The sequence below is a fragment of the Kwoniella bestiolae genome, chromosome 1 (assembly GCF_000512585.2).
Source record: "Kwoniella bestiolae CBS 10118 chromosome 1, complete sequence".
Taxonomy (NCBI): domain Eukaryota; kingdom Fungi; phylum Basidiomycota; class Tremellomycetes; order Tremellales; family Cryptococcaceae; genus Kwoniella; species Kwoniella bestiolae.
The window spans coordinates 1568960-1584512 of NC_089241.1; the positions used below are offsets into that span (position 1 = coordinate 1568960).

Here is a 15553-nt window from a genome sequence, read left to right on the forward strand (position 1 = left end):
TTCATATTCCATCAGTCAATCCAATCTATCCCCATTCCTCCCAAACCTAATGCCTACTCCTGCTCCTTGGTGAAATCAACCTTGGAATCCCAAGGCGTACCCTTCAGTCCATCCAAACTACCTAGCGGATGTTCCTCTCTCGCCGTCTCAAGGAGCGCAGAGAGCGATTCGTTCTGGTTGATTGCGTTCTGTAAGTCACACAAAAGTATCAGCACATGATCACCATTTATCTCCACAGTCTAGACCAGAGTTGGCCAAAAGTTGGAGAAGAGAAGAGATGAAATGAGATGATCAGACTAACCTTCAAACACCCTTGATAATCTTCCCAGAACTTCCCGCAATTCCTCTGATACTCCTCTGCTTTCACCTGAGCTCGTGTCTTTCCTTTGGTATCTACCTTCTCTTGAACTGGCACGACTACCTCAGACTCGGGTTCAGGTTCGGACAAAGCGAAATCATACCAATGAGATTCTTCTTCTTTTACCACCTGACCTTGACCTGGTGCTGTGGAGGGAGTAGGTGGTTTACGGGAGAAAAGACGTCGGGAGGGGAAGGCGGATGACCAGGAGGTGATGAGTGATTTACGCTGTGTAGGTTGAGCTGCTGCTTCTACGGTTGGGGTGGCGGAGAGAGGTGTTTGGGGAGTTGTAGGTGTTACTGGTGTAGGTGATGGAGTCTGAGAGGAGGACGAGGAGGAGGAAGAAGAAGAAGAAGAAGCCGAGGCCAGAGCGGGCTGGAGGTATCCCTCGAACCACGCGTTGAAACATGAGTCGTAGCGGTGCTTGAGGGGTGTACATTCTGGTGAGAGGGATCTGGGAGATAATTGTATGACTTAGTATGGATTGTTAATTCCATATTGGAACATGGAGCGAAGGGAGGGTGAAAATATAATATATACTTGACTCTGATACGAGGACAGGAAATCTTGACTCACTCCATCTCGACTTTGCTTGCTTTGCTATCTCGTTATATGCAGGTCTAGGTTGTACTATTCAGCTTAGCTTGATATCCTCCTATGTTGTTGAATTGATTTGTGGACGTAGTGATCCATATGGACATATGAAGTGGTAGATGAATGGATGAAGGGAGAGATGTCGTCTTTGGTGGAGGATGGATGGTTTGGAGGAATTCGTGGTCTAATCCTAACTTACTATTCAGGGTCACACCGTCTGAGCACGAAGACATCACCTCCGAAGCCGAAGCGTCATGTCACTGGACCTCATACGACGAGAAGAGCCAAAACGGCAACATTGACGTTGGGATGCACATCTGCTATGCCAAGTCGCATACTAGCATTATAGTGAACTAGCATTATAGTGAAATAGCATATAGTAGCATAAGACATTAAATGACAACTCAGTCTACTCTATAATATAGGAAATCCGTGTACTAGGACTGTATAACGTGTATGTATATGTATCTCGTATAAACCCAAGCATGAATAAATGATGTACGATAAAAGCTACAAAGAGAAGCAGAGAGAGGGTTTAGCACAATGACGTGTGTGTCATCTACTCTGATCCATCCTCAATCCCATCTATATTGGTCTCGGTCCCATCCTTGGGTGATTCTTCCTCGTCTGGATATTTAGGTCTAGTAGATTCGATATCGTCTACAACCACAAAAAATCATGATGGTCAGCTGATCGCTTTTCCCCTCGGGTCAATGATGCATGTTCGGCTCACCCATAAATGATAGATAGGCCCATTCGACAGCTTCTGCAGCCCAGTAGAAATCACAGTGCTAAGTAGGTGGAAAAACATAACCAGTCAGTTCTGTAGCGCTCCTTTAATTCAGTCATGCACGGATGAATCAACCCACCTCGCTCTTATCCAACTTCGTCACTTTAATAACCTTCAAATCCTTTTCTTTCTTCTCCATCCTCTCAATCAGCGGTTCAGCCAACACGAGGTAGTCGCGTCCACCATGATATATCGATAAAGGTGGGAACCGACCGTCGAACCACCTCTCGAGCGAGTCGTCCAATGTGCATTTCCGATCGGCGAACCCACCTTTACCGCACCACCAGAAGATGGATGCGGAAGATACGGGCGTGGGCGTGAATCGGAACATCTTGGTTTTACGGCGGTGGAGCCTGCATCACAACGACACAGAATTTAGCATATTTCAGTGGGACCAACTTGCTGACTCGAAAGAAAGACACATACCAATTCGCATCGGTCCAACCAAACAGGAACGCAAACATGATATACCCCAGACTAGCGAACAATCTCGCCGGTGCGTAGTCATAAGCCCATCTCATAAGCGGTATAAAGTCCAATACGCCGAAGAACCGCTTCCAAGTCGACCATTCCATCTTGTTCAGAGCGGTAAATGGGAAACCGTGCGTCAAGGGACCAGCATATACTGCAGGGGCGAGTGCGATGAATACTGAGAGTTTCTTGCCCAGGGATGGACACATGCCTAACGAGAGGGAGATGAAGGCGAGGCCGTTTCCTTGGGAATGACCTATGAATGCGATCTAGAGTTGGGAGATTAGCGATCGCCATCGATTGGAGGCTTTTCATCTTTGATCCCTGAGGAACAATGGGTATCGACAAGGAGAGAGATATGGCTAGAACATCGACGTACCTTATCATACCCCGTCTCTCTACAAACATGCTCCACCAAAGCCGGTAAGTCGTACATCGCCAATTCCCTAATAGTCCAATCTACATATGAGGGGCAAACAAATCAGCTCGTTTGCTCAAGACATAAGAGCCTCGACAGAATGAGCCTACTCACCCCAAAACCTCGGATCATTCCTACTGAAATTCCTATGGCCCATATCGAACACCCCCCTCGTATTTCCCAAGTACACCTGATATCCTCCATTCTTGGCTAGCCAAAATGCGAGAGAACGGTCTTCGGAGGTGACGAATGAGCCGGAGGATTGGAAGAGGCCGTGGAGGATTAGGACGGGGAAGCCGCCTAAAGACAATGGACAGAGAATTAGCATGAGCTTGATTTATGAGACCAGTGGTGTATTGTTGTATTGTAAGATTTGATGCTCACCTCTTCCATCTGATCTAGGTTGAGCTTTCGGGTCGATGACGCGGTGCATCCTGGAGTAGGCGGTAGCGTGTATTAGCTGTCATGTAATCTGCGAGTAAATCGCACCGATGGTTGAATCAAACCACAACCCTCCGCTCTCACAGGGCACATAACACGGGCTTGTCATTAAAGAAAAAGCCCCACTCACTTCAGATAATACCCATCCTCCGTCTCCACCGTCTGATGCTCAATATCCATCCCCACCTGCCTCGCATAATCACTAGGATCCTTCGATACCTTTTTCCCCTCCTTCTTCCAGTAATTCTCATCATCCCATGGGAACTTCCTCGGTCTATCTGGCCATACCCACTTCGGGAGGGCTTTGCAGCATTCCGCAGTGAATGCCCAGAGGACCACGAAGATCAAAAAGTAGGTCGAGAGGATGATGGAGATGCTCTGGTTGATGAACAGGTTGATCTTGGCGAGGAAGGTTAGTGGTTTAGGAGGGAGGGGGGAGTAGGTTGACAGACTGGGTGGAGGGAAGGTAGGTCTGGTCAAGTGCTGTGAGGGGGTGGTAGAGCGATCTATAAATATTCGACGTAATACTCCTCTATTTGATGATGTCGATCCAGCTGATGATGTTCTAGATAAGCTGGGTTTGAGGTTATGATTATTCGAATATGTCGGAGTGGGCGATAAGAGCGGTGTACTTTCCTCCCCTCCACGAGAATAGGATGAGGGGACTCCCAATCCATCCTCGTCGATCTCATACTCTGGTGTTCTAGTTTCACTTGATCCCCTGACTGCCCTGGCCTGAGCCGACGCGGTGAATCCATTGGGGAGGCTCATAGCTGCTCGAGCGGGTGCGTCGAGCAACGTCGATGGAGGTGCTCTGGTAAGGTGTATGGGTGGTGCGCTGGGTGAGATCTGGGAAGGATGGGTCTGGAACGAGCTGGTCTGTCCTGATGATGCAGAAGAAGAAGAGGGGCTTTTCTCGTCGATGATGTATTTGGAGGGTATCAATGTTGAATCTCCAGTGAGAGGTGCTCCGTCATGCGGTGAGAGTGATTTGATGACTTCGCTTGAAGGGGATGAGTCTGATGATGAGCCTGGTGAAGGGGTAGATGTTGGTGAGATTATCGAGGTGGTGACTCCTAGTAACTTTGATGGGATGAGGGTGGTCATCTACAGAATGAGTGGTAGCAATAGTATCAGTGTTGCGAGTGAGATGAGGTGTAAAAGTCAAAGTGAAATAAAAGGTGGACTCACTTTGGTAATTGATACTCTGTGTTTCTTTTTTAGTGCGCTTTAGTCTGAAATGGATTCACGTACTTCCCTAATGATTATACAGAGAGTGATCTACCACCAAAGCCAATACAAATCCATTGACTAATCCAGTCGTACAAATCACTCTCTCTTCTTTGGAGGTATGCTCGGCTTGCTATTCCCACTCTGCTGAAGACAGGAAGACAGGCCAGGATAGACCATGAATCGAAGAGCGGGTTTAAGACTGTCGACTGATGTTTCCTCAATGTAAAGCGTGACTGAGTGATCCAATTCAGATGGTGAGATGTGGTTAAAAGGATTACTTTCTCGTGCTGTTTCACCTATCACCAATGGCGAGGCCAGGACAAAAGAATGAGATGATTTGACGATAATGGTTTTGATTTTTTGTTTACTCTTTTGTACAGTTGTACAGATAGCTATTTATTTATTCATTTATTCATTTATTCATTTCAGGAAGCCCAGACAGAGAGAGCATGGGAAAGACGGGTGAAAAGAGCCTAGATCAGGTCTACTTCGTTATCCTGATTATCCTATATTTCATAATAACCGGAATGGGCTGATCAGATCATGCAGGTACAAACGTGCTACTGCACCAAATGACGTCTTGAAATCATCAATTCTGCATAATAATATACGATTTCGTACGGTGCCTCCAACATGCTCAAATGCAGACGGGAAGAGAGGGAAGGAAGTAGAGATGCAGCAGCAACGACCTGAACCGATAATTAATCAATGAATGTTCCCACACACTGAAAAGGACGATCATCAAAGCAATATTCTGATGCTGATGCTCCACTTTGTCATCAAACCTTGAGAGACAATGACGTTATGACAAGCAAAATACACTTATCTTTCTAGTTAATCGTGTATACTTTACTGACTTGAACAATGACATATCACACAATCTGATCAAATTCATTTCCACGAGACATACGATTAAATGCATCCAGCCCAACCTACAACATGTAAAATGCATCAACAATCGCTCTGATACCGACATTTGGCTAATTGTCACTTCTCAATACAACACGCACACTCTTTTGTTTTCCTAGCCCAACAAGACCGAACAGCCCATTTCCAACAAGATCTCCCTCCATGAACAAGCCTCATCATCCAACCCATCATCGATCCTCTTCCAGCATTCCTCAGCTACGCTCTCCAGCACGTCAATCTCATAGCAGCATTGTACCCTGAACCACCTAAGCACTTCTCGTGCTTTCTGGCGTTGTGATTGTGAGATCAGAGCGGTACAGGTGATGAGGATGGACTATGAGATACCAAATGAAACAATAAGCAAGCAGTCCCAGTCTCGGCTGTGAATGGGCACTCACAAAGTTCATCCACTCGACCTTGTCTCCAACCTGACTACAAATCTCCAGCACGGTATCAGCGGATTTCTGAATCCCCTCGTCCTCCCTCGGCAACTTCAACAAATCTCTCAGGATCAGAATCTGAAACGCATGCCACGTTGCCAGACTCCCATCTTTCGTGCGTTTTCGAGTTATGTTCTGAGGGACCGTCAAGATCCAATTCGCCATATCGTGTCTCAACTCGTTGATTCGAATTGTCAGACTTTCCCCCCACCGTTTCTTCTCTTCCAACCATTGGAGGGCGAGATGGTTGTCTGAAGGAGGGTGGATGCACGTTTGATCGGGGAAATCGAAGAATGATTGACGATCTAGCTCAGCCGATTCGTATGTCAGGTTGATGACCCGCGTCATCAGGCGGGGGATGGTACGGTGCATCCCCCATGTACCTTCGCATGACTACGAGGGGATCGCAAGTGTTATTAGCACGACGGCAAGAGTCAAATAATTGCGGTCAATTGAAGAGACTGTATAACAGGTGTGAGTGTAGCTGTTAAGAACTCACATCGTGCTCGGATGGATCAACAGGTGCCAACCTCTCCCACCAAGTTGACGAGTCAGTCAAGACGACCGTAGGATCTCCTGTCGACAGCGAGCCTATGATACAAGAAATAAATAATCAATCAGCCTACGCGATACACCAACAGTGATCGAATGAGATAAGAAGAAGCTTGAGCCAGAAACACTCACGCCCGACATCACCAATCGTCATAGTCTCAATCAAACATCTCAATAGCGGTGAAACAGGCTTATCAGGTATCGGGGTGTTATCCGGATACGGCTTATCGGGGAACAATATGCGTTCACATCCACCTCTTTTCTGAACGGCCAAAAGTCCCAGGCGGATCACCTCTCGCCAATGAGGATTGGCTCCTAGCACCTGAAAACATCAGTTGAAACATCAGTCGATGCAAAATACGAATAACCGTTACCAGAAACAATACTATCGACGTCTGCTCAGGAATGAGATCCACTCACATCATCGCAGCTCAGTATGACCGCACAAGCCAGAAATGCGTCCGAAGCAATTTCCTCTGGGATATTCTTGGCTTGCCGAAGTAATTTTACAGCTTCTCCTCTGTAGGCCAAACCCAATTCTCGAGTTCGTCCAGGAGATGAGGTCATCGAGCCTCGAGCTTCGAGTCTGAGTTATATCCCTTGTCAGCACCATTTAGCATATGTAGGAAGATGGTTGTGGTACAGAGAAACGGTACTCACACCGACAGATGGATAGCGCCCATAGCTAGCATACCCTGTTTGAGCGCCTCTGTGCTTAACGGCGCTTCGCCCGAGGGGACGAGAAACAACCTCGCAACGTGCTCGACCCAGGGGTTCGGTTCCTCCTCGACGACAAGGATGGAGAGCGAATAAGTGAGGGCGTGGTGGAACTGCGTTGGAGCGGGAATTATAGGGATTAGCAGGCCATGTGGAAATAGCAGAACAAGATCAGATCAATAGGCTTGAGATCTGGGATCGATGCATGTGCGATTGAGACTGCATCACTCACACATCTCAGATCCTCTTCAACAGGAAACATACTCCTCAAAAACTCAGGCGGGTCCAACGGTCCACCGAAAAACTGCCCCATCCTTGTATCTCTGCAAAGTGCCATGAGAAGCTCCACACTGTCCATCTGCTGGACCAGCTGGGTAGGGTGCGGGATCCATATTGACTGAGCGGATGAGGACGGTAGCGAGGTCGAAGATGGATGGGGAAGGATCGGTACAGGAGTAGTTGGGAGAGAGAAAGATGTCTGAGAGGGGTATGGATTGACATTTGGTATTGTTGTATTGGCATTGTTCGGTAGTCCTTCGATGGGATCTTGAATATCATTTTTGGGTGGTAGAGATTGGCCATCTTCATCTCTCTTTCTCGTGTTATGCCTCCTGGCTAGCTTCTCAGCTACGGTATTGGGGTTGAAAGGCTTTTTCTCCGGGTAGACACACTACGAGCACGAGATAAATCAGCAGCAGTTCATCCTGGTTCATACCATCTCTTAGGATAGGATCGCAGATGTATCTCTATATATAACACGGCAACTCACCTCCGCCCCATAATTTACACATCGCTTACATTCCGGCTTCTCTGTTACCCAAATTCAACATCAATATCAGTATTCGAAATAAACGATTAACAACAAAAAAAATGACCTCACCAAGATCACACTTTAGTCTTCTACTTCGACATACCAAACACCCATTCCTCGATCTCGTAGCTTTTGGTTTGGGCCTGGGCTTGGGTTTTTCATTTATATGTTCGTTCGTCCCGTCTCTGACGATGGGCGAAAGGGAAGAAGCGGAGGAAGAAGCGACAGCGTTGGTTCGTGTAGGTGCCATATTGGTTTTATCTCTTATCTCCAATCTCCTGTATCCATGTATGGTGTATTCACGAGGTAAGTCTATGTCCAGTGCTATGCGTGATCTAGTTGGATGATGAGATGGTGATCAAGGATTGTTGACGTAAATATGAGTGTTAGAAGAGATGAAACGAAAGCAAGGGAATGTCGGGCAAAGGCGGGAATAGGCGAGTTATCCTAAAACAGTGAATTCTTGGCAAAACATCCACATTCGACATTCCTCACTACTAACCACTACGTATGAGCTCAATCTACGTGACCGGCTAGTACAGGTGAAAATGACTATGCATAGTAATACGTAGTATATAAACCCATCTATCTATATATGTTTCGAATGCTTATGTATGAACCCACCAGAGAAAAAACGAGACCGAGAAAGGTATACCAATCCAAAAACTAACAAACCAAAACCAGAACCCATCTAATCAGACCATCCTCATTACTCCACATGTTGATGCCCACCTCGTTCCATACTGCACTATCCCCGACTTACACGGTATATTTGTACTAATCCCATTACTAGCAGCTAGTCAAACACATCCCCCAAACTTGACCCCAACTCTAGCTTCACACCCCACACCCAGCGCCTTTACCCACTCCACAGCCTCTAGCACCTCCCTAGTGGGTTTCTCAGCGAACCCAACAGACTGACTGGCCAACGAGCTCAACACCCTCTCCAGATCAGGTTTGATGGCCAGAGCGAATCTCCTACCCCATTCTTCAGCTGCGCTGAATCCAGATAACACCTGTCGCTCATACTCTACCACCGTCCAACCCCAGATCTCAGCTGGGTGTCTTATCTTGTATTCTCCAGTAGCCTTCTCGTCAGTTGAAGGCAGCACGCTCAAGGCGTTATTCGCTTGTCGTAAGAGGATCGTGAATAACGTGACGGAAGGTAAATCTTCCATAGCGTCGTCCAAAGCCTCTTCAACGGGATCATCAATATCATCCCTTAATCTCCTTGTACTGGCTAAAACCCTCGTAGAACAAGAGGCGCCCTTGTACATTGCGTTGGAGATGATTCGGAACGAGGCCAGCGCTTCTAAGGCTTCGTGGAGTGCTTCCCTGGCGATATGCTCGGTGGCATTGGGATCTTGAGATGCCCCAGATGCTGTGGGAGCTTGGACCAGTCCACCTACGAGTCTCTTGACTAATCCCTCCAGGGACATTAGCGCATGAGTAGCTGGCCGGAGTTGTTGGGCACCTCGAGGTGGAGAAGGTGGTCTTGAGTGAGATCGAGAAGGGATGATTGACAATGACGAGGTGAGTTTCGCAGTGACTCCCCCAAGAGAAGGAGAAGCTACGACAGTGGGGGTGGTTTCCTTTTCTTTGCCTAGTCCTGCGAGAGCTTTGGCCACACTACCTGGACTGGGAGGTCGATTTGGTGATCCGCCTAGATCCTTCTCCGAGACGATACACATTCCCTTCCAGATGACAGCTACCATCACGCCGGTAATCCAACCTTCGCCATCATCCGCGCAGGGCGCAGCAACGAGTTCGAACACCTTTCTAGCTCCATCGACCCGGTTGGCGAAGTGTTGAAGGCAAGGAGGGATAGCGAGTTGGCGAGAAGTACCTCCCGAGGAAAGTTCTTTGGTAAGGCGAGAGACAGGAGCGGAAGAATGCTCCTTGGTCACGCTGGGTGTAGGAGCAGTGGTAGGAGCCGGGATAGAAGCTAGTCCTACGACCTTGCTCCCCGCTGGAGAAGTACCTTCGTTCCTTGATAGACTGGCCACGAGGTCTCGTTTGAGACCAAGCATAAGTGGTTGAATGACTTTGCTGACTACCAGATCGAGCTTGTCCATTACCGGTCGAAGGGTTTCTTGAACGAAGCGAGGCCAGTTCCCTGTCTCCAGGGTCTGCTCCAAGACCTCACAGGTTTCCCAAGCTGCATGGGCAACTGAGAGAACAAAGTATTGAGATGGGTTCAGGGGATGAGCAACAGGAGCTTGAGCGTTGATGTTGAGTGCACTAGCGAAGGCGGGGTCGGTAAGTGCTGGAAGGAGAAGGGTCTCCAGTCGAGTGGTATAGATGGACAAAGCTTTGACGGAAGTGCGAAGGACAGCCCGAATAAGGTAAGCGTCATTGGGAGGGTATGGTAGTTCCCTGAAAGTATATGTCAGCATCATCACATTGCTTGTCGAGTCGATGATGGTGGACTCACTTGACAACAGCTTCTCCGACTGACCATCCACTGCCTTTCTTGAATCCTTTCTTAGCTTTGAAGTCTACTCCAGCGCAAGCTTTATTGACGACCTCATTCAGTCTTAAACCGATAACATCCATGTGTTTGGCTTGGATACCAGCAGGTTCAGGGACGGTGCCCGTAGGTGCCGCTGTACCGGGAAGGGGCGAGGCAGAACTACGAGGAGTCACGGGTCTACTTCCAGGTGGGGAAAGACCTTTCTTGGAAGCTCCCAAAGGTTGAGAGGGAGTGACAGCAGCTGGAGGTGCAGCTGTACCATTGGCGTGGCTGATCTGTAGTGAAGATACCTTATCGGCTACTTGTCGACTGAGCGAGCGAGACCTGGGTTTACCTTCCCCATTAGGTACTACAGCGGTGCCGGAGACGGTGGTGGATTGGACGGTGGGAGGAGCAGGAGAAGATGGTCGGGAGGGTCTGTTGAGGATGGGAAGAGTGCGAAGGGCTTGCATTGTGGCGTGAGGTGACGTTATGCTCTGGGAGTATGTAAGTGTTGTTTGAGGGTATGTCTCTTGGTGGTTCCTATACGAATCCTTTTGCTTGTGTTTTGATTATTTGCTTGTATGCGATATGCTATGATGCTATGCGTTATGATAGGTTGCGATAGGTGATGGGGTAGGAGCGAGGGTTGACTGACCGCGCTTAAGGAGGGTAAGTGGTGGAAATCTAATTATCCCATTCGATAAAATGGCGCTGTAGCGTTAATTATGAGGATGATTATCTATGCGATTATACTGATTGTATGTATTGACAAGTAATCGATTCTTTCCGCCAGGTGTGAACTGGCTCTTTATGTCGTTTGTGTGTTAAGCCAAATTATGGGGGTTTTTCTCCAGAGTCGAGTAACAAGAGGATCAAGGGTGGAAGTCTAAGGAGACGAGAGGCGACAGAGTAGCTGTGGGTGTTGGTGTTTATGGCAAGTGTCATTGGTAGAAGTCGGAATTTCAACGAGGGGAGTGATAAAAGAGGATAGAAGTTGAGTTTGAATTGGGTTGAGAAGGTGGGGTGGTGTTGTATTCATGAACGTGTATTGGTGAATGAGAGAGATAAGCAAAGGAAAGGACAGGAGGGTGGAATCCAAAGGAGGGTTTCAGTTGCAAATTTTTCAATAAATGTCGCGAACATAGCGCGTTTTGAGGGATTGGAAGAGATGGGTATGGCGAATTGAAGATAACAAATTGGTCAGCGGCAAGTTCTTACATGATGAATATCTCTGATGGCCGATCTATCCTATCGCTTGCCCCACCATCTATCCGCTTGCCTCACCATCTATCCACCTCAGACCAGATTGAGAGACAGAAGACCATCCACTCACCCTGCGTCCCCGTTGGTTGAATATCTTAAATAGCCACTATGAGGTAGTTTTGATTTCTTCATCGAGTATCGTGGGGGGTCAGAGATTCAATGAATATTGAATAAGTGTTGCTATGGGTATTGCTTGGTTGGTTTGGTCCGCTTAGGCAAAGAAGCCAGAAGTTTGCTTTGATGTGGTAAAGATGGTTATTGAGAGTGGAAGAGAAAAGAGAAAAGAGTAATAGAGATGCAGAGGTGAAAAGATGTAGTATGACGGTAAAAAGGGGTTTGATGCAGGACAAAGGGTTTAAAACCAACCACCCAACCACCCAACCACATTTCGTCATAACACACACGGTCGTGTGGACGCAATATTCAAATTCAATTAAAAATTTTATTAGCGGGAAACACAAATGTTGGTAATGGCTATAATTGGAATTAGCCGAGAAAAGATAAATGGTTGGAAAATCGTAGTGAAATAGACGCTAGACAGGTGCATTGGGCGTTTCATATTCATTTCAGTACGTAATGCTTTGCCACGTGGGTTCATGACGATTAAGCTGTGACGTGTCGATTGACACTTGTTGCGTCCATTACATCCCATGTCATGTTGACGAGGTCGGATATGATGTTCTTGCAACTTGCCTCATTATATCATTATTACTATCACACTGTCACAGTCAAAAGTCACAGGAGGAGTGTCACCTGTCTTTGTACCTTCAAACATGCCATCTCTGCGGCGTAGCAGTCGCTCGACCTACCTCTTACTAGCTTTACTCTTGTCAATATCTCTGCTCTCAAGTCCATCTTCCCTTGTCCTGGCGCAAGCGGTCGAAGAGCAGAGTGGGCAAGAAGAAACATCAGTATCAGACGGTGAGCCTTTCTCTGATCCTATTCAGCATACATCTTATCAAAGCTAACTTCGTGTCATATCCATAGTATGCGCGCCCTTGAGAGAAGCCCAAACCATTCTAACCTCCCTCGCTCCCTCCCCTAATGCCCACCTCGAACACAAGATCACCTCAGTCATCACCCCCTTCTCCTCGAAAGGGTGGTCAGACGGTCTAGGATGGGGTCATGAAGGTCCTCTTTCCACCACTTTCCGACTCCTCCCTCGTTTCCTCAACACACTCTTATCGCCCAAGACGTTCTTCTCGAAGATCCCTATAATAGGATCCAGCGGGAAACAACGCAAGGGCGTTAAGATAGGTAGAGCGAGGCAAGAGAGGATAGAGAAGTTGTTGAAGCTTATGGAGGATGCTGAGAGGGGTGGATGTGCGGAAGTGCATGGTGTGAGAGGGAAGATGAGGATGGTGAGCCGTGTCTTTACCTTCTTCTGTGTGAGATATGATAGCTTATGAGTCAAGGACAGTTCCCGCCAAAAGGGTTAAAACAGGATCTCCAAGCTTCCTACAATGCTTTCAAGGTGAGCTGTCGGATATATGAAACGATCAATATCAGCTAATGCCAAAAGGGAATTTAGAAATACCTCGAACACACTGCAGATCCAGAAGCGCAATTCATGGTTGGATTCTTCCACGCTACGGGACTAGGGGGTGTGGAACAGGATCAAGGAAAGGTCAGTTATTAATTGCACGGACCAGTAGAGAGTGATCTATAAGCTGACAAGTATAACCACAGGCGTTGCTTTACTACACTTTTGCTGCTGTACAAGGATACAGACCCGCTTCGATGGCTTTGGGATATAGGCATTGGGCTGGGATAGGCGTAAAGGAGGTAAGTTTATCCCAAAGATATTTCGATAAAGACCTCGTTAGCTTATATGGCTTGATAGGACTGCATGCTTGCTTTGGATCACTATCAGACAGCCGCTGAGCAGTGTAGGTGTCATCTGCTTATCATCGTATATATATTCTTACAAAATTAGCTGATTCCTTGGTATAGCTTATCAAACCTTCTTATCCGGACCACCTGGAGGCCTTACCCTCCCACTCACCAACACCAAGTTATCAGATCGCGTAGGAGGTATCTACGGCCCCCACGCCTCATGGGCTTCAACAGGTTCTAATGCCCACAGACCGGCTATACGAGCGACAATGGCATCTGCAAGAGGAGAAACGGAGAAAGAGATATTAGAATACTATCAATATCATTCCGACCGTGATTCTCACGTCTACACTGTCCGCCTGGGTCGACTATTCTACCTTGGTTCAGTGTATTTCTCACATGCGGGCGTATCGGCCGGTGCGGAGGGTGTAGGCGAGATACCGAGGGATTACAAGAAGGCTAAAGAGTATTTCTTGAAAGTTGCGAGAAACCTCTGGCCAAAAGATTTCGAAAATGATGGTACGGTCTCAAAGAGGAGAAAATTGTCGAAAGAGCAGGAAGATGCTATTAGGGAGCCGGCTATGGTGGCTGCTGCGTTCCTTGGGAGGATGGCAATGAGAGGAGAGGGGGGTAAACCGGATTATAGGAGGGCGAGGCTTTGGCATGAGAGGGCTGCTGAGCTGGTAAGTCATATGCCTGCAGGCGATGTGTTTTCAGGCTGACCTTACGGTTTAAATCACTGACATATGAATTTTACCATTGACAGGGCGACCGTGAAGCTCATAATGGCCTGGGGATAATCCACCGAGATGGACTGGTAGTTCCAGTAGACAAACAGAAGGCCTTCCATTACTTCCAAGCTTCCGCCTCGCAAGATCTAGCAGAAGGTCAAGTCAATCTTGCCAAACACCACCTAGAAAGGGGCGAAGTAGTACAAGCCAACGCATATCTAGAAGTAGCATTACGACACGGAGCAACCTTTGAAGCATTCCACTTATTAGGTAAAATTCACGCCAAGAACGTGATGTCCCTTCCTAATAGCGATGGGACCGGAAAACCTGGATTATGTGGTGTCGCAGTGGCCTATGAGAAGTTGGTCGCTGAACGGGGTAATTGGGATGCAGATTTTGTGGGGGAAGCGGATAAAGCTTGGTTGAGGGGTGAAAAGGATAATGCGTTTTTGGGGTGGTATATCGGTGCTGAGCTTGGTGTTGAGTCCGCGCAGAATAATATTGCTTTCTTACTTGAGAAGGGATTTAGGTTGGGCGAGGGGAATAGTAATTTAGTCTTAGGGATGGATGAGGAAGGTGGTGAAGGTAGACAGAAGATAAGTGAGGAGAATAGGGAGAGGGCATTGACATGGTGGATTAGGAGTGCGAATCAGGATAACGTAGATGCTATGGTCAGGGTTGGAGATTATTGTTGTGAGTGTTAACATCCGGGTGGTATATTGTGTTCGCGGGATGACTTGTTGACATGTTGATAGACCAATCTCCGGAATCTTATGATCGGGCAGTAGCTTACTATCAAACTGCTGCTGATACCCAAACCTCATCTATGGCTTATTGGAACCTCGGATGGATGTATGAGAATGGGCATGGTGTGCCTCGAGATTGGCATTTGGCGAAGAGGTTTTACGATTTGGCAGGTGAGACTTCTGTGGAAGCTTATCTGCCTGTTATGTTGAGTTTGATCAAGTTGTATGCCAAGTCGTGAGTCGCATCTCTCATACCTAGATACCTTAGGTGTAATCACTACATTGGTGTAATCAGTACATATTGAGAGATTTAGAGTAGGATACTGATCTGATTTATCAATGGCACGTAGATGGTGGATCGACATCCAGACTCGCGGTGCTATCCCGGGCTTATCAATATTCGACCCCGACCCCAACCCCAACCCTCGAATAGAGTTATCCACATGGACACGTATCAAATCCCTCTTCACCGATATTCCCCTCGCTCCTCCTCAGAGAGCAGGGATGGACGAGGAGGGGTATCTAGTACCGGATGATGAGTATCAGAATTTGGAGGAGGAGGGGTACGAGGATTATTCGGGATCGGGTTCTCAGTGGCCTACCGCACGACGTGGCGAGAATGACGAGGAGGATGAGCTGTTGGAGGATCTGGTGGAGGATTTGATTCTTGTGGCGGTGCTTTGCGGGACGGTTGGGTTGATTTGGTTGAGGGGGAGGTGGGCGCAGCAGGAGAGGGAGAGGGAAGATAGGAGGAGAAGGGAGGGGGAGGGAAGATAGGCGGAGACGGA

General features: G+C 47.6%; 5 protein-coding genes across 5 annotated transcripts; 1 reads left to right on the forward strand and 4 right to left on the reverse strand.

The window, feature by feature from the left end:
* Positions 1-53: 53 nt before the first annotated feature.
* On the reverse strand, positions 54-939 carry I302_100602 (uncharacterized protein; the record flags this gene model as incomplete). The annotated part of the gene is made up of 3 exons (XM_019190615.1): positions 54-188; positions 302-812; positions 935-939. 3 exons carry the CDS (start codon positions 937-939, stop codon positions 54-56), a joined length of 651 nt encoding a protein of 216 aa, XP_019047363.1.
* A 572-nt stretch (positions 940-1511) lies between these two features.
* On the reverse strand, positions 1512-4179 carry I302_100603 (uncharacterized protein; the record flags this gene model as incomplete). The annotated part of the gene is made up of 8 exons (XM_065869109.1): positions 1512-1612; positions 1686-1743; positions 1822-2095; positions 2169-2482; positions 2593-2672; positions 2746-2931; positions 3016-3065; positions 3203-4179. 8 exons carry the CDS (start codon positions 4177-4179, stop codon positions 1512-1514), a joined length of 2040 nt encoding a protein of 679 aa, XP_065725181.1.
* Positions 4180-5329: 1150 nt separating this feature from the next.
* On the reverse strand, positions 5330-7984 carry I302_100604 (uncharacterized protein; the record flags this gene model as incomplete). Its single annotated transcript, XM_019190617.1, has 9 exons — positions 5330-5548; positions 5613-6047; positions 6154-6245; positions 6339-6528; positions 6627-6792; positions 6867-7036; positions 7156-7593; positions 7693-7733; positions 7804-7984. 9 exons carry the CDS (start codon positions 7982-7984, stop codon positions 5330-5332), a joined length of 1932 nt encoding a protein of 643 aa, XP_019047365.1.
* Positions 7985-8534: 550 nt separating this feature from the next.
* I302_100605 (uncharacterized protein) lies at positions 8535-10659 on the reverse strand (the record flags this gene model as incomplete). The annotated part of the gene is made up of 2 exons (XM_019190618.1): positions 8535-10110; positions 10169-10659. The coding sequence occupies 2 exons, from the start codon at positions 10657-10659 to the stop codon at positions 8535-8537; spliced, it is 2067 nt and encodes a 688-aa protein (XP_019047366.1).
* A 1566-nt stretch (positions 10660-12225) lies between these two features.
* I302_100606 (uncharacterized protein) lies at positions 12226-15542 on the forward strand (the record flags this gene model as incomplete). The annotated part of the gene is made up of 10 exons (XM_065869110.1): positions 12226-12373; positions 12440-12813; positions 12873-12926; positions 12984-13079; positions 13142-13237; positions 13296-13341; positions 13406-13971; positions 14055-14712; positions 14775-15000; positions 15116-15542. 10 exons carry the CDS (start codon positions 12226-12228, stop codon positions 15540-15542), a joined length of 2691 nt encoding a protein of 896 aa, XP_065725182.1.
* Between the last annotated feature and the right edge of the window lie 11 nt (positions 15543-15553).